The sequence below is a fragment of the Capra hircus genome, chromosome 15, assembly GCF_001704415.2.
Source record: "Capra hircus breed San Clemente chromosome 15, ASM170441v1, whole genome shotgun sequence".
NCBI lineage: Eukaryota > Metazoa > Chordata > Mammalia > Artiodactyla > Bovidae > Capra > Capra hircus.
Window position 1 is genome coordinate 17214970 of NC_030822.1, and position 27816 is coordinate 17242785.

General features: G+C 40.5%; 1 protein-coding gene across 8 annotated transcripts in view; it reads right to left on the reverse strand.

The window, feature by feature from the left end:
* The window catches only part of CD44 (CD44 molecule (Indian blood group)), an 89203-nt gene that overhangs the window by 17568 nt on the left and 43819 nt on the right, over positions 1–27816 (reverse strand). The window contains exons 4-13 of one of the 8 annotated variants that reach the window (XM_018059241.1): positions 25517–25585; positions 22860–23108; positions 15695–15850; positions 13482–13595; positions 12885–13001; positions 9736–9864; positions 8134–8271; positions 4529–4630; positions 2705–2794; positions 1651–1845 (exon numbers count right to left, since the gene is read on the reverse strand). In XM_018059241.1, the coding sequence (XP_017914730.1) occupies positions 1651–1845; positions 2705–2794; positions 4529–4630; positions 8134–8271; positions 9736–9864; positions 12885–13001; positions 13482–13595; positions 15695–15850; positions 22860–23108; positions 25517–25585 (1359 nt within the window). The remainder of the gene's footprint in view (positions 1–1650; positions 1846–2704; positions 2795–4528; positions 4631–8133; positions 8272–9735; positions 9865–12884; positions 13002–13481; positions 13596–15694; positions 15851–22859; positions 23109–25516; positions 25586–27816) is intronic. The other 7 variants (XM_018059242.1, XM_018059243.1, XM_018059244.1 and 4 more) reach the window with 7 other exon arrangements.

Consider the following 27816-nt stretch of genomic DNA (forward strand, 5'->3'; position numbering starts at 1 on the left):
CTGATGGCTAGAAAAACTGAAAAGAGGATTTGTGAAATGCTGACACCAAAGCACTCAGTACCACCACCATCACCACCACCACCACCATCACCACCAAGACCACAGCCACTACAATTAAGGATGTTTTCATTCTTAACATTAAGTAAAAAGGCGAGAAAAAAATATATGGGAAGAAATTAGCCTTATCTGAGTATTCTGGAAGAAAATCAAGGATGATGGATGATTTAATCCATGGAGAACTATGGGAAATCTGTCTGTACCGCTGCAGAATGCAGAAGGAATCGGGGTATGTAAATATCGATTTTGTAGAAAGCATTTTATTTACTAACAAATAGGCTATGTAATCCTTTGAGGCTACTGTAACTGTTAAAATGGCCATTTAAATTCACTCGGCTGCATAAAGGGCCCTATTTTGCCAAGAGAAACCAGGCAGTGCTCTAAAATTCATTTCTCCAGAAGAATACTGACACGGCTACTTGGAATTTTTAACAACTGAGGGCAGAACCATGCCGAATAAAGAACCAGCAGGTGTAAAGGGGCTTTGCCGTGCCAATACTGTTGAGGTCAGGATTTTTTACAACTGTTTCCCTTGAAGCCCTGAGATGGGCAGCCCAGGCATGTGGGCTCTAGGATACGGGCCAGGCACATGGCATCCCACAACAGCCACAGCATCGCACTGTCATCTGCTTTATATAGCGAGTTCTCATGAGACTTATTGTTCATCTGAGGGGGCATGGGGTAGGGAAAGACATGTGCTACTACATATATATATATTTAAAATAATGGATCTTTAATATTCCTTAATGGTTGACTAGTAAGAACACTTAAATATCTGGCTCCAGGAAGAGAGAGTTCAATTTTAGTTTCTTAGCCAGGGTAAGTATTTTGCAGTTCCCTTTTCTTCAATATTAATTTCTTAGTGCAAACAGAGAAACAAAAGTAGAAATGGGAAGGATGGCAAGGTCCATGTGTAACTTATTGAATAAGTCATCTTCGATCAACTTTTTGCTTTCACAAGAGAAAGGGTCAGTTCAGTTCAGTTCAGTCATTCAGTCATGTCCAACTGTTTGCGACCCCATGAACCGCAGCACGCCAGGCCTCTCTGTCTGAGAAAGGGTAACTAGTCATAATGTAGATTAAATCATAAAGTTTTAAGTGCGCACCATAATTAGAAGAGGTATCCATAAGCCCTTCACCAAAAAAATAAAATCCACCAATCTATCACCAATAAAAAATAATTTCAGAGCAAAGACATTTGTATAAGGAAATTATTCACAAGTTGGGTAAAACCTTACATAAGCAGCATATATTAGCTGAATCAAATGAAACTGATACTTGACTACTTTTACTTACAAAAATGTCGATTTCATATGGTTCAATTAAATATATCAGAAGGTCAGGAATAAGACAAAGAAAGAAATTCTACCATAACAACCAAGTCACAAAAAATAAATGGAAATTACACAGGTAAATAAAAGCATCATTCATCTAAAGTAAATCTACTGCATTAGAATCTGTGATGAAAGCCATTCCCATGACACAAATCAATATAATTACAGTCTCCACAGAGAAGACGTTCTTTACCATATGAAAGTATGTGTTGTTTCTTCCTATAGAGAAAGCAAACCAGATATCAAATGGCCAAATTACCTGGTAAAGTAAGATCAGCCTTAGAGGTGGAATCTCCAACAATAGTAACTTCAGTAACTCCAGGGGACCCAGTCTTAGTAGGGGTCATTGGGGTGAGGGTTGTGTATTCATTTGTATCTGGAGAATGAGTGTAACCTTCCACTGAAGTAGTTGCATCGTCAGGAAGATTTCCACCTCTTCTTCCATCGTTCCTAGCTGTGTGGAGGTGGAATCAACGGTAAACCCACATTTGTAAGACCACCACCCAAAACATGCTTGTCTTCAGCATGTGCAACTGCTGCAAAAACTTTTCACTTGTTATTTGTGAACATGGAGCAAAAGACGGTGCAGTTTGTCATCCTATTGAACAGAATCAATATTTTGCAGTCAATACAATCTGGACATCATTCAATGGAAGAGTGGCGATCCTAATATCTAGAAGAGACATTCATTGCAACATCTGCTTGGGTTATTCAAATACGGTTTATGCCTCTAGAATTGTTACCGTAAAACTCGGGTACCACATAATCTTGAGTTCTTACTCAACTGAACCCACCGCTGATGAAGAGGGAAAAATGTGGTACTGAATTGAAAGGTAAAATTTGGCTGTGCAGTTGGGATAGCAAATGCAAAGTTTCAAAGATGTGAGGCTTTGGTTATTCTTTCCTTTCCTTGAACTGCTTCTTAGTCACCTGCACCATGGATTTGTGGTCCAGAGGATAAATGGCAAAAAAATATTATTAATGCAAGGAAAATAGAGAGTGCTATAATTCAGATTTTTCCACCCAATCACACACCAGTAATCTGTTACTATTAAACAAAGTCACTAACTCTAGGGTTTAAGATACCCGAACTTGAAGATTAAGAAAATATAGTTTGCATTTAATATACAATGGCTTCTAAGAGATCTACAAAGCAGAAAAGTCAGAGAACCATCACCAGCCACACCTTCTGATCAGGAGTAACAGCATGACAACAGCCAACTGATGTACCTCCACCAAAGACACTGCAAAAGCACCCGTGGTTTATTGATTCTTTCCAATAGCTGAAGCCACGTGGGCTTTACAGTCCTTACTGATAGATGTTGGAGTAGCAGTCGTTGAGTGGCCTTTGTCTTCTTCTAAGCCGCCATGCGATGGAGAGAAACTGTGAGTATCACTCTGCTCTGTTTCAATGAGGGATGAGTCCAGTATTAATTTGGGGCCATGAGACAAATCCTCTGTTATCTGCTGACAGGGAGGATCTGATACAGTCAGATGGGTAGGTACATAGGAATACCAAGGTGTTTGCATGCCATTCTCCTCTTACTGGAAGAAATGCACAACAGAATTCTGCTTTGCCCCTTAGCTGGCTTTGTTTTTCTGTATAATAAACAAGGTGAAGTGCCAAGATGAAATCTAAGCCAAAACTCTGTCCGCCCTGGATCATCCTGGCCCAATTATAACATTGCTTCCTGTCACTCAGGAAAAACCAGAAACAAAGAAAAAAGAATGCTTGAATCCCGGTGCTCCTATCAGCCATCAAGAGCAGCTTCACTGTGTGTCAAGAAGTGTGACTATAGGGAAAGTAAACACCAGCAGAGCAGGCAGAATACCTGTAACCACAAAAGAGGAAGAAGTTCATCTAGAATAACCCGCTCAAGTAACTCAGCTCAGATTTACACAAGGAAACACTTAAGTCACTATTGTACCCCATGATTAGCTTTTCGATCTCGTTTGTGGATGAGGATTCTCATCAATGCACTGAAAGGCCAGGAAACGCTTGTCTGGGCAAATACAGGGCCCTCACTGATACATATCAATTTCTGGTTGAACCATTGCCCATATCTGAAATGGTTTTCATTGTTTTGAGTTAATTTACTTTGTGTTCTTCTAAGAAAAGATCTGACCTCTGAGTTACAGGGGCAAGCACACCCTAAAGCGTACCACTAAGCCACGCCCACTACCCAGTAAATATTATAACCAGGAGAAAGGCAGTCAACAGATCCCAAGCCCCACAACAGAGCAAAAGTCGACAGGGACATGAAGTAGGACTGCAAGACCCTCCATTGGCAGGGACCATTTCTAGGCTTATTCGCATCTCCTTTGATGCCTGGTTGCTGGGTTATTTACATTCTTGACAATGAACACATGCTTGTTGATTTTTCCCTTTGTCTGAAAGGGCTCACAGGAAAAGACTCTGCCCAGTATGTCTAGCAAGCAGTGAAATGAGGCCCTTGTAATTCTGGATTTCTTTACTATTCTGTCAAGAAATTATGAATGACTTTATGTAGATCTCTGGGATAGCTCTGCACCTATGTGGTGGATGTTAAGGCCGCTAGAAGTTTAGCATTGTTTCTGCCAGATGTTTAGTGACAGGAAGAGATATGAGCAAATGTTCTTCTTTTATTCCCAGGGCCCTGCCACCAACGTCAATTGTCAAAAAATTGTCTTGATCCTCCTCTATGGGCTAATGTGATTCCCCTACTCTCTGTGATTATCTAGCCCCCAAACATCTTTTTACAACCACTGAAAAATGCTACCCCTCTTCTGCCTTGATTGAAAGATGGGACTCACAAGGAACTAGTCAGTTAAAACAGAGAGATACCACTACCTTAGCTGTGGCCTTGAATTTCACTAACTTAACTACTCAAAGCAGGAAAATCAAGTGGAATGGAGTCCCACATCCTTTTCCTTTTTAATAAAAAGTTAAAAAGGAAACCACCACAAATGAAGGTATAATCAGATTTAAAGAACCACCCAGAAAATAAAGACAAGGAGGACAAATCTGATATTGTGAGTTGAGCTGAACCACTCAGCACTGAATGAGCTATACCACCACCAAGCCCTGCATCAGGGCCAAGGGGAGCAAGAGCTGAAGCAAGAATACAGGTCAAGAGGCTGAGTATCTTTATCCTTACGAGTTGTCATTGAGAGAGGTCCTGTCCTGTCCAAGTCTCCCACCGAACTCGTGTTTGGATCTGCAGAAGGCTGAAGCGTTGTACTAGGGCTGGTGTCTGTATCTGAAGGAATTAAATCAGTGTTATTGCTTGATTTTCTAACTGCTATCTGAAGGTCATTTCTGGTCTAGAGATAAATAATACTTATATTCAAACCTGCATGAGAGGAAAGAAAGCACATACTAATTCACGTCTCCAGAACTGAAATAAATGATCAGTTCTCCAAAAGGGCCTCTCAAGAAGTAACTGGCTTTCATTTAAAGGCTGAGTTGTATGAAAGCTACAATCTTTGTTGTTTTTTGCTGAGTCTGGAAAGATGCTAAATGAATACATGATGGGCCTCCTAAGCTTTGCAGAGAGACAGAAATATAACCCACGTGTGACTTGTCCTGTTCTATACAAATGATCTATGCGTGAGTCCATACTCAGTTGCTTCAGTCTTGTGAGACCCCATGGACTGCAGCCTACCAGGCTCCTCAGTCCATGGAATTCTCCAGGCAAGAACACTGGAGTGGGTTGCCACGCCCTCCTCCAGGGGATCTTCCCGACTCAGGGATCGAACCTGCCTCTCTTGTGTCTACTGAATTGGCAGGTGCATTGTGTACTGCTGAGACACGGAGTAAGCCAGTGATCTGACACGTGGATAAAAGACAAACTGCACTGGTTCAGGCACCATTTTGTTACATTCTCTTGACTTGGAAAAAAAAAAAAAATGTTGTTACAGTCCTCTTCCCTCATTTCCTCCTCTTTTGCTCCATGAACTGAAAGTACAAATAAAATCATCATCCCATACTATCTAGATGGAAGCCACAGGGATTTCTAGGGCAAAGAATAAGAAGCATTAGATATCAATGAATCCTCCATACACATATGTAGGAGATGTCTTTGGAATGTAACGTGTATAATGCTGAACTACATAGAAATTTCACTGAAATATTTATAGAAGATGTTTCTAATAACTATCACAAATCAATTCTGCTGAAATAACAAGTCCCGAGTGAAACAGAGGCCACACAAGCCATAAACACCATCACTATTGCCGATTCTTGGATTCAAAGTCCACCCACTCTGCTGCCTCTGGGGAGATTTAATCTGTTCCAAATGACTCCAGAGGGGAACACTGGAATATTAGGGACCCACGTCTACACTGTAGCCTTTCCACTGCACATCAGGGTCTTCATAGAACAAAATGCAGCTGACTCTATTATTTTAAAATAATAGTAGTAGTAGTAATCGCTAAAAAAGAGCAAAGTCTGGCTAATCCAAATCAAAACCCCAAATGGATATTCTCCCAGAAAATGTCCAGCCTGCTGATGGTTCTAGACACTCTTGTTCCTCTTTCCTTTTATAAGTAGAATCCTTTAAGAGGTGTGACGCCATTCTATGGTTGAAGCCAATTATAACGTTCTTGACATCATCAATTTGATGAAAACCCTTTCTGTTCATCAATATGAAGACAATATTGATTCTGAAGCTTTCACTGGCTTGGTTTTCCGCAATGGGTATCCTCAGAGCCCCCAGCCAGCATGTGTGTAAAATGCGTGTTTGGGGCTACACGCGGCACTTCAGCCGCACAACAGAATGGCCCCAACCTCACCATTCACACTCATCTTTCTTTGTGACATGTGGATCCACTGACTCTGCCAAATTCTTTTCTTGGCTTTCTTTCTTTTAAACCTCTCCTTATATGTGTTTCTTTCCTTAAAAACAATAAAAAAAATTCCCCTACTGCCTGTCTCTGACTAACTAGATTTTTTTTTTCCAGTTTTTAAAAACCAGATCCAATCTACCTTTCTCTGAGGTTGTCCAAGGGATCCTCAGAATTTCTTTTGTGTTTATTGCTAGCAATGTTCATTTGACATCTATTACTTACCCTATCATACTATTAGATCTATTTTGAAGCTGTTTTCCTAGCTAACTTTTAAGTTCCTTAAGAGCATGCATGTGACTGCTAAGTCGCTTCAGTCATGTCTGATTCTTTGCAAACCTATGGACTGTAGCCTACCAGACTCTTCTGTCCATGGGATTCTCCAGGCTTATACAAAGTGGGTTGCCATTTCCTCCTCCAGAGGATCTTTCTGACCCAGGAATCAAACTCACGTCTCTTATATCTCTCACATTGCCAGGTGGGTTCTGTACCACTAGCGCCACCTGGGAAGCTCTACCTTAAGAACACGGACCACGAATTAACTGCACATTGTGCGGCTCCATAATGCACTGAACATAAAGCACAATTACATTTGCAGATATTTAATATAGTTATACTTTAAGGGATATATGATCACTAACATTTGGGTACAACATAGTTACGATGTTCTGGAGAAATGAGACCACAGAAACTATTGGATTCATTTTGGAGATAACTTTGCTTACCTCAATACTGAGAGACATTATATTGCATTCTGAGAACTCACTTCAATAAGTCCTGTGCAGTGCATACCCTTGGGAATTTGGATCCAGAAAATATATTTGAAACTATGACTGAAAATTCCTATCACCAATTTGTTCTCTTGGTTGATCTCCCTTTGTGGAATGTTACATGTCTGTGATCAAGACATCTTGTTAAATTTTAAAAAATTAATAAAATTGCACAATTCTATTCATGGATTTAGTAAAGAACATGGATTCTTCTCCTTGGTAAACACTGGGAAAAGAGGGGCACCACTTGCTACCAATTCTTACAGATTCTCTCAGGAAAGTTGTCATCTGGTTCTGCTAAAGGAAACATTTCTTTTAAATTTAAAATTTTGTCAAATACAATAATAATCTTCCACTGTTGCAGAGCTCCAGCTAGTCTTTTTCACTCTCTCTTGTTTAATTCTGTTTTTGAATTGCATATAGGTAAATTGCTGTTTACTCACTAAGTCGTGTCTGACTCACCACGACCCCCATGGACTGTAGCCCACCAGGTTCCTCTGCCCAAGCGATTTTCCAGGCAAGAATACTGGAGTGGGTTGCCATTTCCTTCTCCAACAGGTAAATAAGAATGCTAATTAAGAAAACAATGATTCCATCCTGTATAAAAGCTGTCCATGCTTCAAATTCACAAACATTTATGGAGGGCCAGGGGTGGTGCAAATCCTAAGTCACCAAGTAGTGTATTTTGTTTCTAAGTTTCCAAGAGTAATTCACACAATTTTCCAGAGTCTTTTAGTTATTTGTTTGGAATCTTTGACCTCTAACATTTCTCTACCAAATACAAGTTTTATCGTGGGTCTGTAATGGAAATAGTCACTGGATCTATCACTTCATTCTTTTTAAAACCCTGCACTTGGAAGTATATGGAAAAGAAATCTTGAGACTGCTCCTCTTCAGAGAAAATGACTTCCAATTCCCATCATTTTAGGACTAATCCTCCTTTACTCTCCTGCCAAATTCTCCACTCTTGCCCAGGACTTCAGATTCAGATGTATATGCATATCAGTCTTACTAAGAAAACTAATTTTGGAAGAAACAAAGTTCTTCAGGAAAGCAGATTGGTCTAAAGCCAAAGGGATACTTCTAGGAAAACAGCCATTTGGTGGCTTTCTAAAACATAATATATAAAAGAGCTCAGAGATTATTACCCATCCTTCCTTTTGTTCGATGACCTCGCCCCATTGGATGCGAGACTGGGTCCAAGAAGTAAGTCGAGGAACTGTCCTCTTGGCTCTGCGTTGTCACTCTTTGATGGGGATGGCTGACATGCGTTGAGGCTGCTGTGACTATGCAGTTTAAGCAATTATCAAAGTGTTAGTTGGCACCCGGACAGGGATACACTATTATTTTTTTAAAGACTATATTCTCTGCTCAAGACAATGAAAGGGTCTTCCGGGTCTAGAGGGCCGGGAAGTTGCATAAATGCAGAATGTTTCAGCAGGTGCAGTTTCACTCATGCTCATTTTCCCTAGCAATCAGCATGTGAACTGGAGGATGCAAAAGCACTAATGACTTCTCTAGTGGGAGGATGAGAAGTTATAGTAAAGACGGAGGAGAAATAGCTCTTCACCCACACCACGCTGCCACCATCCCTAGAAGGAGGAAGTGCAGGAGTCCAAACACACGCGATCATCCTGGACAACCGCATCCCGGCTAAATGCACGTGAGGCCAGTCGTGATGCAGGGAAGGAGTCAGGTAGCAGCTTCCCCACCCCCTAGACAGACAGGAAAGTCAATGCCATTCATCTCAAAAGCATGAATGGACTCCATCAGAAGCAGTACCACCCAACAGTGAGATTTAGGGCACAAGTGACATAAGAATGCAGCACGTGCTTTGGCTTCATTCTGAGCCAATGAAGACGCAGAGGTAGAAAAGATGACAATAGTGGCCCCTTGGCAGCAACCACATCATGTAGCCAGTCACTGAATCCATCACTCTGACAGCTATGAATTCAGAAGCTGCCACACACCGGAGGAAAATCATGCGTTATATCCTATATTGTAAATGAAAACACAGGAATACTTCCCACTGCTATCAAGTAAGGATACGGAATTCACATTGTTTTACAAGATAGGATGCATTTCAAGGCTTCTGTCACACATGCATAGGAGCTGGCAGAGTGAACTTATCAGGCAACGCTTAGAAATGACAAGAGATGACAAGCTTTGACTCCAATCTCCCCAATCCCACAGTTAAGTATAGAGGCATTTTTTTTTTTTAAATTTAAGAAGAAACTGTTGTCTATTCGAGGAGAAATCTCCAAATAAACATGACAAAAGGCCAAATGACACCAGACATGTGTTTGTCTCAAAATGTCTGGCTCCATTTCTTCAACTACTGAGGTTTTTCTGACCAAAAGCCTTCTAACAAGCCCAGTATTTTATAGAACTGTGTTGTAAAGACTGGACCCACATCATGGAGAAGATTCCTTTACAAAAGAAAAGGTAGTATTTTATACGATCAGAGTCTCTTCGACAGTCTCCCCAGGGGATGCCAACATTAGATCCGAAAGTGACTCATGCAAGCACATATTCCGTGTCTCCCTTCTGTGCCTATATCCATTTCTGCTCAGGGGATTTATTATGAGCACTTAAGGGCTGGCTCTGTGTTGGCTGCGTGGTCATTGATTAAGGGACTGTAACATCTTGTGACAATTCTTTCCAATTCTTCTTGTTCACTGTCCTCAAAGCCCAGCATTTAACACCCGAGGAAATTTTCACCCAAGTCTGCCTGTGAAACCATGCATTACCAGTTGTCCCTGCTGTTGAATGAGAGTCTTCTTTTGGTGTTTGGGGATATTCCCCAGGCCTTCCATTCTCAAACCACTGCTCTTTCTGGGTAGCTGTTTCTTCTGCTGTACTAGTAGTGGGTGCCTGGGCTGTGAGAAGAATGTCAACAGTGAGCTGTTATTGTTCAGTTACTTTCCTTACCAACACATAGCCTCCTACCTTAAACACATATACAGGTGGGACAGGAGGCAGAACGGCACAGCAAGAAAGAGAGAGACCACTGGTCACTCTGAAAGGGATATTAGAAATCAGATGGCCTTTAGTCTTTAGACTTTAGTCTAAATCCTTTAGTCCTTAAATCCTTTAGTCTTTCAGGTGAGAAAACGGGCCCAAAGAAATCGTGATTTGCTCAAAATCACATAGCCAGATCAGCACAAAGTTATAACTAGATCACAGTCTATGAATTCCTAGTACTATTCTTATTTTACTAGAGTTTATGGCCTCACATACCCTGCCTGAAAGAACTGTTCATTCAAAAAATTAACCTCTGGTCTTCAGTGATTTGAGGGGGAGGAGTATATTATATAACAATCTATGATGAGATCAGCCTAGTAGGAAGACTTCTCAAATAGTGGTCACGTGACTCAACATCTCACACACCTGAAATGTACCAGCAGTGAATCTGCCCAGCATGAAAGATGCTGGGAATGACTGAGATGCTATTCCACTGACATATTACAAGGTTATGTCTATGGAGCATCTAAAATTGTCAAAATCACGTTTTAACAAATTTAATTCAGTGGAAGAAAACTCTTCTAGCCAATGTTTGACATTATCTAAAACCTTTCTAACCAGTGTTTGGCATTGTAAGAGTGTGTGACAGGCTTAAAACTTCAAGCACTCAATGTTGTAATTGTCTAGTTTGAAGAAGGACAAAATGAATGAAATAAAATTGTACCAGGGTGCCTTTGGGAAGAATCAGAAAGTCATTGACATTTTCCTCCATTGTGACTAACACTGAAGTTCTGTTCATCAAGAAAATGAGACTGTTAAATACTGCGCATCAACTATACTTCAATAAAAAAAGGAAAAACAGACTGTATAGACCTGCCAGGCTGAAGTCAGTTTGCAACTTGTAAAACTAGTTTATTTCACTATTTTAGATAATAATGTGTGTGACTTGACAACAGCAAAGATGTTTAAAAAAATAAAACTTACTGCCCTCATTTTACCCTCGCATTGGCCAAAACATTCCTGAAGTTAACAGGTTATCCAGAGGGAGGGGGAAAAAATAAAAATCTTGAAGATAGAAACAACACTGGATGTAATTACCAAAAAAAAAAAAAAAAACCCCAACAACATAAAAAGAAAATTTAACCCAAATATAAACTGCTTAAAGTCAAAAAGAAAAGAAACGAAATGCACACACTATTCTATACTCTTGCTACCACTATCTTTATAAACAGAATGATCCTTTAAATAGCCAGTAACCCTCTGTTGTCTTCAATATATGGGTTAGCAGACTATAGGATTTCCATTGCAAATGCAAAGATTGACTCTCTTCTAGAAGCTGTACTGTTTTTTTGATAAAGCCTAGAAATCGCCAGCCAGAATCACTTGATGTTTTGCAAGTCCCCATAAAAGAATCGCTGAAGCAGCTTCCACTTTCTGTTAGGTTTTGTTCTGTCCTGTTTTTCGGCTACCCTCCAGTAATCATGCCCCTCCCCCACTGCTTTTTGACAATAGGCTCATTAATTCCCAGCCTCTTAACTAGTACAAACTTAAATAATATAAACTTTTAGGTACAAACTGTCTTAACAACTTCTAAAATAAACTATTAGGACCCAAAGGGACTGGTACAGAATCCCATTCTGAAGAAATTTCTGTTTTATTTCTCTTATTTCTGTTTCTTATTTCATTAGACTCTTTGTTAACTCAGCCCATAATCCTCATGTGAATATCAAATCTATTGTGGTCAGTAATGAGATGCAGGCCTGTTGGGTGTATTCAGTACAATGCTCTGTGCTGTGCCTAGTAGCTTCTAATTCTTTGCGACCCCATGGACCGAAGCCTGCCAGGCTCACTCTGTCCATGTGGGTTCTCCAGGCAAGAATATCGGAGTACTGGAGTGGGTTGCCATTTCCTCTTCAGGGAATCTTTCCAACACAGGAATCAAACCCAGGTCTCCCGCCTTGTGGGTAGATTCTTTACTGTCCAAGCCACCAGGAAAGGTCACAGTGCTCAGGATGTTCAGTCCTAGCCTGTTCAGTCCTAGCTGATGTCTGAAAGTTTCTTTTGTTGTCTGAAGACATCTTCAGACCATGGATTCCCAAACTCCTTTGGCTTTTAGTGATTGTTCCTTACATTTTTTGCTTTTGGAGTGTTTAAGGCGATAAGAACCATGGTTGAACCATGATTTCTATAATGCTACGAGCTGTTATCCTAAATTAAAGCTTCTTTTATACCAAATATAGGCATCTCTGAGAGAGAGACCAAAAAAGAAGAGAATATACTTACTTCTTTTTTGTCCTATCCTCATAGGCCAGTAGAAAGACTTGAAATTGCTTTAGGAAACCTGAGATGTTTGCATACAAGTAAAAATAACAGCATCAAAGCCTTCCCCCAAATTACCCTGAGCTTAAAAACAGAAAAAGAACAGTCAAGGAATTCAAATATAGTCCATCTAAGTGACTGTCTTTCCTCCCAAGAGCACAAGGGAGGTGTTTCTACAATGGGGTGAGAAACAGAATGTGAAAAAGAAGCTGGATTTCTCAAAGATCTTTACAGAAAACAAAGAGTTCCAAAGATCCTTGCACTTGTCACACTTTCTTTCCACATGCCACTGCTAAGCACCAAAAGAACACACTCTCCTTCAGACATTTCCAAAAAAACACACAATTTACCCAAATGGAGCCTCTGGGAATCTTTAACACAAAAAGCCATATCTTAGATATTTTAAACATTTTGGCCTTTGGGGGCAACTTGACAAGTTAGTATTTTTAATTCTAATTTCTATGAGACCGTGTGCAGATTTGGCAGCTTTTTATGCTCTGGGGATAAAAGAAATTACTGTGTGGAGATTGAAGACGTGGCCAATGTCTTTTCCCTACTCTCTGGAGTGACTTCACTACTCAGCTAAACCAGAACTGCTGACTGCCATCCTTCTTACTTGTGCTTGTAGGATGCGGGGTCTCCTCTTCATCCTGATACCCATGGTGACTGAGAGAAGAGTGCAGTTCCTGGGTCCAGCGTTCTCCATAAGCACTGGTGCTACTTCTGTCCACATCTGTCGTGATGATGGTTATATACATTGTGACTTTTTATCAACCGGTTTTTGATGGTTCTATTTTTTTTTTCTTTTCATTAAAGTACATGCCATCTAATGGTTCAATGCCTAAGTAGTACCTCTGAGCATCAACTCTTAACACTTTTGCGTGATATTGCTAATCTCTCCCAAGAGAAAATCAAAATGCATAGAATTTCTTAATGATTACCTGTTATACCACTATGACCACTTTGTCAAGGGCAGCACCGCAAACCATTTTAACATGTTCAGTTTTATAATGAAGCAATGTAAAATATCTTATGTCCAGATGATATCATTGACAAATGACTCAAGCTGAACGGAGTATCCTCATGAAAGTTCACTAAGAATTTGTGATGAGATATTAACTAAATTTCCCCACTGTGTCCTGATGATTGACATTTGCAGCACCAAAGACTTTGAGGGGGAAAAAAAAATCTTTAAGTATGTGTAACCCATTACCAGTCATCCTTGTGGTTGTCTGAGGTGATGCTTCTGGATTCGAATGGTCTGGGTTCCTTTGGATCCAATTCGGGTTCTGTTGTAGGTGGGTAAAAACCCGTGGTGTGGTTGAAACTGTGACAACGATGATTCAAGTAATTAGGAGAACGTTATTTCTTGAGCCTTCACCATTTGTTTTGTACATTTCTCCCTTCCGTAGTCTACAGAGTCGTTCATCTATACCAGGCTGTATAGATGGTTGAGTAGAAATGAAGGGACAGTGGAGAGTGACTTCAGCTTGACTCAGCCACACTGTTAAGTATCTCAGTGTCCTTCGCATTCTGTCAGAGAACACGTGGAGGTCAGAACATGAGATCTTCTGGAGAAAGCAGCCAAAGAAGCTGCATGCAGCAGGAAGGACAGCTTTGAAAACACCAGCCCTCCACCGAGGAGAACCAAAGACGTCAACGCTTTGCGCGTCCATGCAGTCTGTAACAACCCTCTGCACTTGAAAACCCAAGCGATCTCTAACACTGAAAGGTGCTTACAGGTAGACGCTCGAGCTGAAGAGTAGATGCTTGAAAGTTATGCCATGATGACCACTTTACTTCGTTAGTAGCATTATGGGGAAAGAAACACCCTGAGCAGCCAGAGCTTTCCTATAGATGATTCAAAGGAAGAATATCTACCTAGAACAGCCATGTGATGAGCTATGTATTTCTGAATATTCATCAAACACCTCAGAAATTCTCATCAAATACAGAGCATTTCATGAGCAAGCCATTCATAGCCAATGAAAAGAAAACCAAGATGCGTACATTCAGTAAGAAAAACCATAGGTAACCAACCACCATTGCAGCAGCTCCCCTAAAATAAAAAGAAGCAGACATCCACCACTGCCCTGATATTGTCACCCCCAAACATGACAGGGCTGGAAGAAGAGATGCACATGACGGAAGAATCATGACAAAATCAGAATCAACGTCTTTTGGAAAGGTTATTTGCAAATCCATCCTAATTCTTTCAAACTTTATTTTGATACCCAAATAATACAAAACTCTTCAGAATGATAATACTATTGGATTCTATTTCACAAGTTAATAAAATCAGGTAAAATCATGAACTACGTTCTCAATTAGTATGAAAAACTGGCAGTTATCACACCTCAATAGAAGGAAGTGGGCATCCAGCTCAATTAAGTGCATAGGTGCCAAGAAGAAAAGTGAGCTGAAATGGAAAAATATGCCGCAGACCTGAAACAATATCAAGGGAAGCTCCCCGCTGGAGCCTGAGCGTATAATTTATTTTTAGGTTGATCTGTTTGGCTTGCCATTTAGGAGGGTTTAGTGCCCAACCTAGAAGATATGGCTATATCCTGAACCCAACAGACAGTACAATAGTAAAGCTCCAGTGTTTTGAGGGTATTTGGTATTCTTTCTGAAGTTACTAAAGAGAGCTCCCTTGTTAGTTTCTAAGCTCTGCAGGGGTGTCCAGCTAAGGAATACAGCTTAGATATAAAGCATATAGTTCACCTCAAGTATTTGTTGTACTGATGTCATATACTCAAATGCCTTCAGGTCTAAGCTATTCTTTTGGACCACTTCCTCTTGGGATGCTATACTTTTGGGGATGAAGCTCTCAGGTTCAAATAGGACAGACTGGACTTCGGTGACCTGAGAGAGCTCATTTAGCACCCCAAAGGCACATCTTCTCTTTAAAAAAAAAAAAACGGCAGAGCTGTAATGGAGTCAGTTTCAGCAATCTCATCTCATTCAGCAGTATCTTAGCTCATGAACAGGTAAGTATAGGAAACTCAGTTATCTGGCAGAGTATTAGACCAATTTTTGATTTTTTAAAGGACCTTTCAGCTCAATTTCCATCTCTATGCTCAAAAAAGTTTTATAACTGTCACAAACTTGGCTACTATGATGCAATGGCTTCACTATATAACAACTGGCACTGTTACGTTATAGCTTAGCTTTTACACATAAATAAACAAAACAGGAAGGATTTACATGAGGAATTAAGAATTTTATAAAAGATTTTGGCTTCCATTAAAAAAAAATCAGTTTCTTCCTTCATAATCTCATTAAGGCATAATTAACTAACCTGTGATCACAGGCTTATGCTCATTTCTCATAGTAACTATTTCCCAAGAAAGATACTATCGGGCATCACTCAGATTAATCGATAAGCCTGGCACAGATGGTTCTATAGGAATTGATTATTCTTACTGGTGCTGGAGATAAAATCTTCATCATCATCAATGCCTGATCCAGAATAACTGGGGTGTCTGTCTCTTTCTTCTTCATTTTCTTCAGTTGGCTCCCAGCCTGCTGAGATGATACTTGAATCCGTACCTGTTGCGGTGACTTGCTTTAGTATCTGAGCTGAATGCCAAGTGATCCATTTCACAGAGGGAGAAAAACAGGCACAGAACGTATATCAAATTCCCAAGATTATAAGAGAGAAGTGAGAGATTTGACTTCTATACTCCAAATTGTTATATTCTGGTCTCAAGCTAATGTATAGATCTAAAGACAATTGGGTATGATCTTTACAGTGGAATACTCTTTCCAAGGAAGTTAAAAGAATAAATATAGACATAACCTCACCAAAGAAGTAAAAGAGAAAAAGGCTGATAAACTCCCCCATGCTTTCAGATGCATTTATTATTAGGCATATGCCATGAAAGCTAGGCTGTCAAGAACAGAATAAAAAAGTTTCACACGTGCCCATTTGTTGTGTTAAGCCACCTTCAGTAATACTTTGGAATCTAAACACATGTCAATCATTTCTAATAATCCCTCAGTTGTATTCACAATTTGCTATTCATCCAGCTATTAGGTTTGATCTTCTCTAGCATTTGATTTCTGTAACTCTGAACACAAATGAGAGCTACGCTGCAGTTCCCAGCATTATTTTAGCATACAACCAGAAAACTGATAAGAAGACCGCACTCCGCAACCAAAAGTAGCCCCCGCTTGCCGCAACTAGGGAAAGCCTGTGCAAAACAAGGACGACTCCGTGCAGCTAAACAGATAAATACACAAATAAAAATTAAAAGGTGCTAATCAGAACTATCCACCAATGAGCTTTTACAGAAAGTATTGTATCCCTCACCATCAGAAAGATCATTCTGCAGAGAAACTGTGTATGAGATTAGATGATTAGAAATGTTGACTGAACAAGACATTGATCCTCTTCACATATGAGGCTGATGCTTGGAAAGATTGAAGGCAGAAGAAGAGGGTGTCAGAGGATGAGATGGCTGGATGGCAGCACCAGTGCAATGGACATGAACTTGGGCAAACTCTGGGAGATGGTGCGGGACAGGGAGGCCTGGTGTGCTGCAGTCCATGGACTCACAGAGTCAGACACAACTGGGCCACTGAACAGCCACCACATGTGACAGTCTGTGCTTCTAAAATCCAGCTCTTCAGAGTTCCAGCCCTTCACCTTCTACCCTCTATCTTGGTCAACCAGTATCATCCTCCAAGAATCTAGGGTGTGATACATCTGCCCACAGCCTCAGAGACATAGTCCCAACAATATCAGACACGTGGCAGAGGGGCAGCTGAGGTGAAAACTAGAAAGAGATGCCATTCCACTTTTCTCCAGTTAGAGTCCAAATTCCCAAACAGCGTTGCCCATGGTTACTTGTACATCAATGCTAGATTTTGCAAAGCAGAACAGAACATTTTGAGACTCAGTTTTTGAAAACAGAATACTCAATCAAGAAAGACAAACTGAAGCGACCCAATGATCTTACTAACAAGACTAGAAGCCAGAGTCTTGATTGGAAACTTCCAAAGACTGCCATTTCTGTAGCCATGATGTGTGTCAGAAGAATAGTAGAAAATAGTGCCATGTGCTAAGTCACTTCAGTAGTGTCCAACTCTTTGCAACCCTATGGACTGAAGCACACCAAGCTCCTCTCTCCATGGGATTTCCCAGGTGAGAATACTGGACTGGGTTGACATTTCCTTCCCCAGGGGATCTTCCCAACCCAGAGATCGAACCCACATCTCTTGTGTCTCCAGCAATGGCAGGCAAATTCTTTACCACTAGTGCCAGAAAGTAGAAGACACAAAAGCTGAGAAAAGTTCAAGCAGAGAGGCTGAAACCACCATTAAATCCCCAAATACAACAGTAAGCCGAATTAGATTTCTTTTTTCTCGCTATCAAGAAAGCCCAAGGAGAAGTACAAGACCTTTTCCTTCACAACATTTGTCTGATGAAGATAAACCTTGTAAACATTTTAAAAATACTAAAAATTCTGCATTCAATCTCTTCCCCACCCCTCCGACGTTATCTTAATCACTATCATACGTAATCATAACATAATATCAGTACTATTTTCCTTATAGGAATATTTGTCAAAGTAAAAAATAGTTTATTTTAGTCTCATAAACTAAGCAAATGTAAAGGATCTTTTTTATAACTCTTCTTCTGAATTAAAAAAGTTCTAATAATTTTGAAATATGGTCATATCCACCAACAACAAAAGTTAGTAAATGAAGATATGCTAACAATATCCCATTGTTACAGACTTGGAATCTTTTCCCACAAAAACTCTTAAGTCAAAACACTTTATAGCTACTTAGAATGAATAGTCAAACATCCAGGGAGCTTGTTAGAAACCTAGATTTTGAGATCAAGCACAGGTCACTTCCTACACTTTACAGTTGAGATAGCAGATGTCCAAACAATTGTCTGGGGCCTACACTTTCCATTTGTAAATCAGTATTTTCCTCTGTTATTATTATTCTCTGTGTTAATCAGATCAGCGGAAACTAGGAGTATGCATTTTCTAATAGACTTCTTTTAAGAGGACGTGTTCTGATTGAATCTCTTAATCAAAGATCTGAAGGAAAAATAATTCTGATTCTAGGTGCATGTTGCCAGAAGGAAAACAAGTAGGACACTGAGCAGAATCCAGTCATGTCCCAGGCCCACTGGCCTCGCTATTAAACAAAGTGGTGCCAGATTCTATTCTCCCTAAGGATGGTGACAGAGCATCAGTAGGAAATTCTGACATAATAAAGAGGTCCTTTCCCTGAATACTGAAAGGCTTGGCATTCAAGACAATAGAGACGCAAGAGACGTAACAGTTTCCCTGTCACTGCTGCTGTTTGATCCTGAGTCTTAGGCTGTGACTTACCAAACCAAGACCATATCCAATTATATTGCTCCTGAGCTGCTGCATGGCGGTTTGAGTACAAAGTTGAAGAAACCGGATCAATTATGAAAACATCATTTAGTGAGGTCTTTTCAGAAAAACTTTACTCCCAGTCCTATCTATATAAAATGTGTGCATATTTTATAGAATGAAGATTAGAGAAGATTGAGGCCTGATTTTATCTTTCCAGGCTCCCCCAGATCTCTTAGAATCTTAGGACAACATCAGAAATGCAAATTCAGTATGCTTATCCGTATAGTGTTACTCATTCTTCAAACGAAGCCCCCTGAATACAGGCTGAGAACAAAATCAAGTAGCAACTTAATAACCTGTGATGGAAAAGAGATTTTACATCTACTTGATTAGGTGACCCAGCCATGAACTGGAAGCCTTCTACATAGCATTTCATAAAGTTGCTTTCATTCATTTATTTTTAGAGTATCTTTAGAGGTGCTTGCTTGTAACTTTTGGATCTTTTTGTCATTTTACCTGAGGAAGCTTGTAATGACAACTAGCATTTCCAAGTTCCGCCCACATTCATTAATCTCAAGTCAAGCTTTATACTTGAGCAGGAATTCTGCAAAGGGTGTGTTTCCAAGTGTTGAAATCAGATAAAGATTTCTCAAGAATCCATTTATCACTTTCTGTCACTTTTAATTCTCATACAGAATGCGTTTTCAGAAAGGAAACAAAAACTTCCCAAGTTAGAGAAATTCTGGATTCTATTCAAATTAGAGGAAGGGAATTGCAAAAATTGTCATTTTGCAATTTTGAAATCTCCCACTTGATTCTCAAGTTGGACTTGAGTCCAGACTGTTTCCCTGAAGAATGGCAAAAATCATCAGGATAAACCTCTAAGCCAGTTCAGATTTTTAAAAATCATTTTGAGTCACATGCTTCTTTGAAAATCTAATATAAGTTACGGCTGCTCTCCTCAAAAAAGGGAGCCTATACATACACGTTTTTAAAGTTTTGCGTATTTTTTTTCTGGTGGCTCTTGAATACCTTACAGCTTATCATTGAGCCTACCGGAAGCCCATGAACTCTAGATTAAAAGCTTTAACTCTATACAAATTCAATGTCAACTCCTTACACAGTATGTTCTGTGCTACAAAGGACACATATACATAAAAGGGACTAGAGAGAGAGGAGCCAATTTTACGCCGGATGCCCCAGCTAAACCTGGGCATCCTCCTGGAAAACCTGCAGACAACCCATTCTTACCTCAGAAACTTGATTAAAGGTACAGAACTCTGGCCACCCTCTCCCTCTAGTACATCTGGTAGAAACCAACAGGAAGTAAACATACAAGAGCAGGGCAAAAATAGGCATTATTTCTGTCTTCCGAAAAGGAGGTATATGAGAGTTGGAGAAACTGTGAACAGCTCTCGCCTAGCCAGCAGAGTTTTCACTCTTCCCCACACAAGCAGACCATGCTAGACCAAAAATAATAATAAATATATTATTATATTATGTTATTATACATATAATAAATATACATGTATATGTAATTACACCCAGAAGACAAGGAGATAAGAGTGATCCAAGGCAAGAGTCTGCTTCCTGAATTAGCTTAAGTTTCTGGATTCCAAACGATTCCAGATCACCAATAGCAAAAAGGCTGATGACATACCTCCAGGAAGGCGCTACCAAAAACAACATTTATAATAAAAGGCTTGCTGGAAGTCAAGCGCTTCCCAGATGGTCTTTCTCACTGGCTCTCCCTATTGCCACCCACCAAGGGCTCTTAAGGATGGAATCAACCACGCAAGCCAAAGATGCACTTCTTGGTGTGCAGCCAGCCTTCCCCTTGACCTCTGCCCTTCTGCATCCATTAGGGAGGTTTTGTTATCACTCCCTCTCACTAAGTCCCAACTCTCAGTCTGATAGCTATGAGGCTTGGGGATTCTCCTCACTCGGCTTGGAGAATATGGTCTGTTCAGGAACTTGCCAGTGCTAATGTTCTCGAGTTTGCCACTTGAGCAGGCTGCTTGTTTTCTTTGACGCCTTTCTTCGTGTGAGCTAATGTATTCAGCATTGCCCTACTGGATCCTACAACACTCACGACTCTCAGGTTGGCTCTGGACTTACTCTGCTAGACATGTAAGTCTCCTACACTACTGAAACTTAGCTAAGTGTTTTGGAAAGAGAAAAGCACAATTCTTTTCTCAACCCAAATGCTAAACTATGTTTTAGTTAAGTAAACATACTTAACCAAATCATTCCCTGGATTTCTGTATAGGAAACAGGCTCCATGAAGGGAGATTCACCTGAGTCCCCAGTAACAAGAGCAATGTCTGGCTCAGAGAAGACCTCAAATACTGGTTGAATGAAAGACAAGGTTACTAATCCTTACTTTTCCCTCATTACCTTCTAATGGTGTTTACCACTGGGTCACAAGCATTAGAATCGCTTGATACATTGTAGGACTTCAAAAATATGTTTGCTGATTAAGGCAGAAAAGCTATGGTCCTTAAAGGATGTTGCCATGAATGTTTATAAAATGTCCTCATTGCCCTTCCTGAAGCACATGTGAAATACTATTTTCTATAGGCTGTCAGCAGCTTAATGTTAGTTTCATCTGGTTCCCACAAGATACATTTTGTCTCGATTTTCTTCTTTGGAGGGAAATGGTACTTTAAGACTGCCTTGATCTGCTTCCTGCTGAGACCACTAATTGTTGCTTTTGCTAAAACTGCATTCCCTGAACACCTTCTAAGTGGTTACTTTAGAAAGGCAGGGAACTCAGGAAGGAGCAAGTAACTAGCAGCTCCACCTGCAGAAGCTTCTCTCCAGAAGGGTTGTCCAAACCTGGAGGGATAGGGTGGGGAGGGAGGTAAGAGGGGGATTCAGGATGGAAGGCACATATGTTATACTTATGCCAATTCATGTTGATGTATGGCAAAAAAAAAAAAATCACAATATTGTAAGGTAATTATCCTCCAATTAAAACAAATAAACTTTAAAAGAAGGATTGTTCATAGGATTACAGACAATACTGCAATGCAGTCTCCAGAGATCCAATAACCTAGGAAATCATGGGAAATTTGAAAATATCTGCTGTTTGAAATGCTTCAAAGAATCTTTGGAGAATGACCGGATCCCAGCTTTATCTGTGCCCTTCCCTCGGCAATCTGCTAACAGAAATTTAAAACACCATCAAGAAAGTGACCTTACGTTAAATCACAGTGCTCTGACAAATCGCCCTGGCTTCTGAAGAATAGAAAAGGGCCCTGTCTTGAGCACTGGCAAACCAGGACATTTCTGCCACACTCTCTGGAGACCAGAATTTCACCCCCCGAGAGCCGCAGCCAAGAGAAGAGAAGATCCACACCATACTAGGAAAGGAGCTCAAGAAGCACAAGGCCTGTTTGAATTTGAATAATCCTCCACAGAAGGAACACAGCCCATCTGGAAACCTGTTTTAAAACAAACCGTAGGGGAAAAAGCAAAGAAGGAAGCAGAGCAGAAGACCAGAGGAAGATGAACACACTTTCCAATGAAAGTGAAACGCCGGGGCCAAACCCCAAAGAAACTGAATGCAGAGCTTAAATAGCTGCACTCCAGCAGTCCCCAAAATGAGTTACTCACATAACCAAGCAAGCATGAAGAGCCTTCCCCACTAGAGACGGATATAAAACCCATAAGTAGATTTAATCTGATCAGATAACTCCTTCAGATACACTCCCTTAGGCCAAAAACAAAGGAACTGTTTAGCAAATCATGAGTGGAGAGTATGACTAATTATTACCCAATTAACAACATGAATACAAATCAAGTTAAAACCTAAACGTATAAAATGAACCTGAAAAAAAAGTAGCAGATGAAATGGTATGCATACTTTATGATCCCGACTTTATGGAAACAATTTTATCCATAAATGGGTAAGAACAAGAAGGGAATGCGCCAAAATGAAACTGGCTTGTGTTATCAGGTCTCAACCGTCACCATTTCTCTGGGACAAGAGAACAAGGGACGTTCTTCTGAAAAATTTCCAGTACGGTACTTCTTAGAGATGGAAAAAACAATTTTTTTTTTGTAAGCAGAAGCGGTCAACGATATAGCACTCTGACAACCACGGGAGGCCACCTCCCCAGATCATGTCAGCACCTTCTAGAGACAGACGCTATCTACACGAGTTCATGTCCCTCAGATAGACCACAGACATCCCTGTGAGCGAATGGCTATCGGAAAGCACAGGGACTCTTTCTCCTTACTGGTATCCGAGGTATTCTCTGGCTTGCTGGAGACCCAGGGGCTGTCTTGGTCTGGGGGTGGGTACGCAGTTGGGAGGTGCGTGTGGAAGATGCTGTAGCCTCCTGAAGTGCTTCTTTCGCTGGGGGAGCCACTGCTCATCTCATCATCAGGGGGGCTGCTGGGGCTCACGATGCTGGGGTTGATGTCTTCGGGGTTCGTTCTGTATTCGCCTTTCTTGGTGTAACGGGTGCCATCGCGGTTTACAATAGCTGGAAGACAGAGGGGCCACTTTCAGAACCTGACAGCTGATGTATTCTGACTATAGGAAAGACGGTGGCTTAGCTTACAGTGACTTCAGAGCTATTTTTCTTTTTTTATTAAGCAAAACAGCGGCTAACTACATCTCTAGTGGGGAAGACAAAGTGACTATATAATGCACTGAGACAGTGAACCCTCCCTGGCCACTCACACACTCTGGAAGTGGGAAGGCGGGGGAGAGGGTGTATTTAGACGTCCCCAGGTTTGAATCCCAGCTTTGTGTGGCTCTAGACGAGGTAGGCAACCCTCTGAGCTTCAGTTTCATCATTTGTAAAGTGGGAATGAGACTACCTCCTCTATAAGCGCTATATGATCCACTGTATGGAAAGTACTTAGCCTAGTATTCAAAATAGAGCTGGTGCTCAATAAACAGTAATTCTCCTGCCTGGTCCCTACCCTTCCTTCTCAAGTACATGTCATATTTGTTGCTATTAATTCCATCTATTTTGAGAAAGTAGGAGACAAAGAGGCAGTCAGTCTCATCAGGGAATACAAGATATAACTTCTTTATTAGCACTTCAGTTTACCGAGCTTCACAGATACTGTGTTTTCCACGTGGAAGCTTTGTGGAAACGCTTCGTTGTCAGATAATGGTGAGCACTTTTTAGCAATAAAATATTAATTAAGGCATGTACATTTGTTTAAAAAAAAAACAAAACAATGCTATTGTGCACTTGGATTATATAGAGTGTAAATGTAACGTCTACATGTGCTGGGAAACTCCCCCAAATTTATCAAAATGTTCGTTTCATTGCAGTGGTCTGGAACCAGACCTCTGAGGTATGCAAATCCATGAAGAATTAGATTTTCTCTCTAAGGGGAAAATGTTTCCAGTTTCAATGAATCCCCAGTCCTGGCTAACAAAACAGCACGCTGAAACACTGACAGAGGCTCTGCCATCTGTGAAATTCAACTTGAAATGAGCACACAGGAGTGAATATAAAGATCAAAATCTTTGGTTTAAACAAGAAAATGACTAGAACATGAGGAGAAAGAGCGAGAAGGGCTTCATTCATGGTTCTCTTCTAAATGTGTTGCCTTCAAGTGTGAGTCGCTCACTGCACAAGTGTGCATTTAGCTGAAATGATTTTCTACTGTGTGGCGTAGGCAGGACTAAAGATTCCTTCTGTTTGTCCATCTATCTTGTCCAAGTGGAACTATTAACCTAATATAACTTTTAAAAAATCCAAAGTCTCCATCACCCTAATCATCTCACAGACGGAGATCTGATAAAGAAATAGGACCACACTTGAACAGGTCTGGACATGGAGAAAAAGATCTGTTGGGACCAAGGAAATGGGGCATTTATTGAGCATCTACTATGGGCCGGGCATGGATCACATTAACTTTTTTAAGTTTCGTGACAAATCTTATATGTCGATTCATTACTCAAACGAGAAAACTGAGGCTCAGATCATCCAGATTGTAGAGAACTTGGATTTCACACCAGGTCTGACACAGACAGAGCACTTCACAGGTGCCGGCCCCTTCCTGTCCGGCACAGGCCAGGGGCAATTTCCTGCCGTGGGGAGCTGGAACTGTGTGGGCCAGGCATGATTTTCATCCCCGTCACCACAACACTCCGGCCACCTTGGACATCGAGGGGTCTGGCTTTTAGGACGTAGAAATCCAGCATCCTCATCACTGTCATACTTCTCAAAACATGAGGCTCAGAGGCAATCAGATCAAGGTTAACACGTTGACCTATTTGAAAGTTCTGGCTGAAATACTGTGTTTTCTGCAGTGTCAATCTCTCAGGATAATCAGGAAGATTTTAGGTCGACATAGTGTAAATAACGTTGAAACACATATCAAGAAGTTTGCATTCTTATTATCATTTTTAAATACTCCAGTTGAATCAAACAGAAAATGTGGGAGGCCAGAATGTCCCTACCTCTAACACCTATTAATCCCTCCCTCTGAGAAAGGGAACATGGCTCAGACTCGGAGCCTTCAACAGCTAGAATTTAAGAACATTATTTAATTTTTCTTACATTTATATTTATTTCTAAAGTTACCTTTTACTTATAACCAGAGGTACTGGCTTTCCATTTGGAGTTATATTAATGCTTTTTAAGTAGAAAATAATGGGTCAAATAAAGGAAAAATATCAAGTAAATGACAGTGCAGTGTCCACAGAGATGCCAAAAAATGTGAAAGCAGTTCTCAGGTGACTGATGTTTCAGGAACAATGAATGTATCGGGGTAAACCATATAGCAATAAAGGGACAGTAAACTGTAGCCCTGTTTTTAGCCTTAAGGAAATGAGTGCGATTCCATTCAAATATGAAACAAGAAATGCACCTGATCTTTTCCCCAAGAATGGGAAAACTCCGTCAAGGTTAGAAGAGATACATACTTATGGTAATGGGTCCTTCAAAGGCATTGGGCAGGTCCGTGACTGAGGTACAGTCTTCTCCAAGTGGAGCTATGAAGTAGAAAAGAAAAAAGACATGAGAACGCTAAAAACCAGAAGCCTAATTGATGTCCATTTCTCTTTGCTAGGATGACTTTCGCTATAACTTAGCCCAGATCATTTTCTTAAACTTGACCAAGTCATCTAGGAACTTCTCTGACCTTGGTGATGCACTTTTTCACTTTTATTTTACTTCATACATCTTTAGAAGGTCCCCACGCCAACATATCCATTCATTAACAAATGTATATGCTCTATTAAAGAAGGCTGGTTGATACCATGGTGGTAAGATAGACATGGTCTTTCTTTACTGAGGCATACATTAGAAGCTATTTTTTAAATGTGTTATTATAAAATTAACAGGGGAAGCGCTTCAAAAAGTGTTAAAGAAATGTATGAACTATAATGAAGAAATCACATGTAACCCCAATAATCTGCAGAAACAATGGGAAAACATGGCTGGCAAATGCAATCAAACACTTATCAGCACGAACAGCATGAGACTCTAAAGACTATCATAATCCACATAGAACTTACTTTGTAGGAATGTTTTTTTAAAAAAACAATCTTTTTCTTTTTATTAATGTATTATTAATGCATTTAACTAATCCCCTAAGTGCCTATTCTGAATAACATACTTCTAACTGTACAGCTTCCGAGGTTGTCCACCTTTGGTCCAGGTGCCCAGAATATTTTCTGAGGCTTCTGTTTTGGCTTATATCATCACTGACACTTCTGACTTCCTTTTCTTCTGCCTTCCATTTATCTTCTACTTCCTCCCTTCTTTGGGAATAACAATTTCTGACTGTGCATTGGGCCTACCTGATCACCCACAGATGTTATGAGAGCAGCTCTTTGAGAAGCACTGTCTAATGCCCTTTGAAAGCAAACTCGGAAAGTTTCCCCCTGCCAGCCATCCCTTGAGCACTGTAGGGAGCCTGCAGAATGCTTTAACCAACAGTTCCATTCCTGCTTAAATGCTCTGTTCTGTAACTGGACTTTGGTTAAGCTTTAAAAACTCAGAGAGCTTTAAGCTGGCTTCGCTGTTACAGGAAGGCTGGATTCAGTTGTGTAGTATAGTTTTTATACGTGTGTGTGTGTGTGTGTGTGTGTGTGCGTGCGTGCGTGCATGCACGCTTTAACTAATGAAATGGAAAACTGATTTCTTAGGTTAGTTTCTTCTAGAATTGTTTCTTGGAAAAGAGGACAGAACAAAGAAATGGATGGATGGTTGGTAGATGGATGGATGGATGAATAAATGGATGGATGGATGTATAGATAAATGGATGGATGGGTGAATGGATGGATGGATTGATGGACAGATGGAAGGAAGGATGGATGGACAGAGGGAGGCAGGCAGGCAAACTGCTATTACAAAGGAGCCTATTATCACAAGTATTTTGAATGTCCTGCCATAAATCACTGGGTATTTATGACTTAGACAAACACACAAGTCTAACAAAGCAGAGTTTGCTTGCTCCCCAGTTCCTAGGAACATATTTTCCCACATATAAAGGGCATGGCGCCCTTTACTTGCCTATCCTTTGCCATCATAATGGAAACACCTGGCAGCTTTATACACTCAACCAGAGAAAAGCAGGTTTTAAAAATAGCCATTCTTGCAAGGGCTGATTAAAAGATTTCTCAGAAGAGAGACTCTTCAAAGAGAATGTCACTTCCTTGGTAAGGTCATTCCTCATAATCCAGTCTAAGCTAGCCCCTCACCACCCCCAACACCCATCACCACTGCAGAGTTGTTCTCTCTCATGTCTTCTTGCTCACCACTAGCTGAAACTGTCCTGTTCATTTTACTTGATGGCTGTTCATAGCACATCTCCTATCCCCTACCCCCTGCCACTCAGCCACCTCCATATAAATATGGAAACTCCACAAGATAAGCAGTAACTTTATCTTTCTTGCCAAGAACATTTATGTATCATGGGGCTAGAGAGGCACCAAAATCTTTGTTGAATGAATGGGGGAAAAAAAAAACCACCAATATAATTTTCTTACAGTCCATTCTTCTGGTAAACATATCTAAGATATTAACTCCCCCCCGCCCCACAAATGGTCTGCAAATACAAACAAGTGAAGAAACATTCTTATCAACCCTGAATGACAATGGCTAAGAATTAATGAAAGGAAGTTTCAGGCCTATCAGTTATTTTATTCATTTTAATCATTAACTCCGCACATATGACGGATCACAGAATAAACAAGGAGCAAAAGATGAACATTTCTGT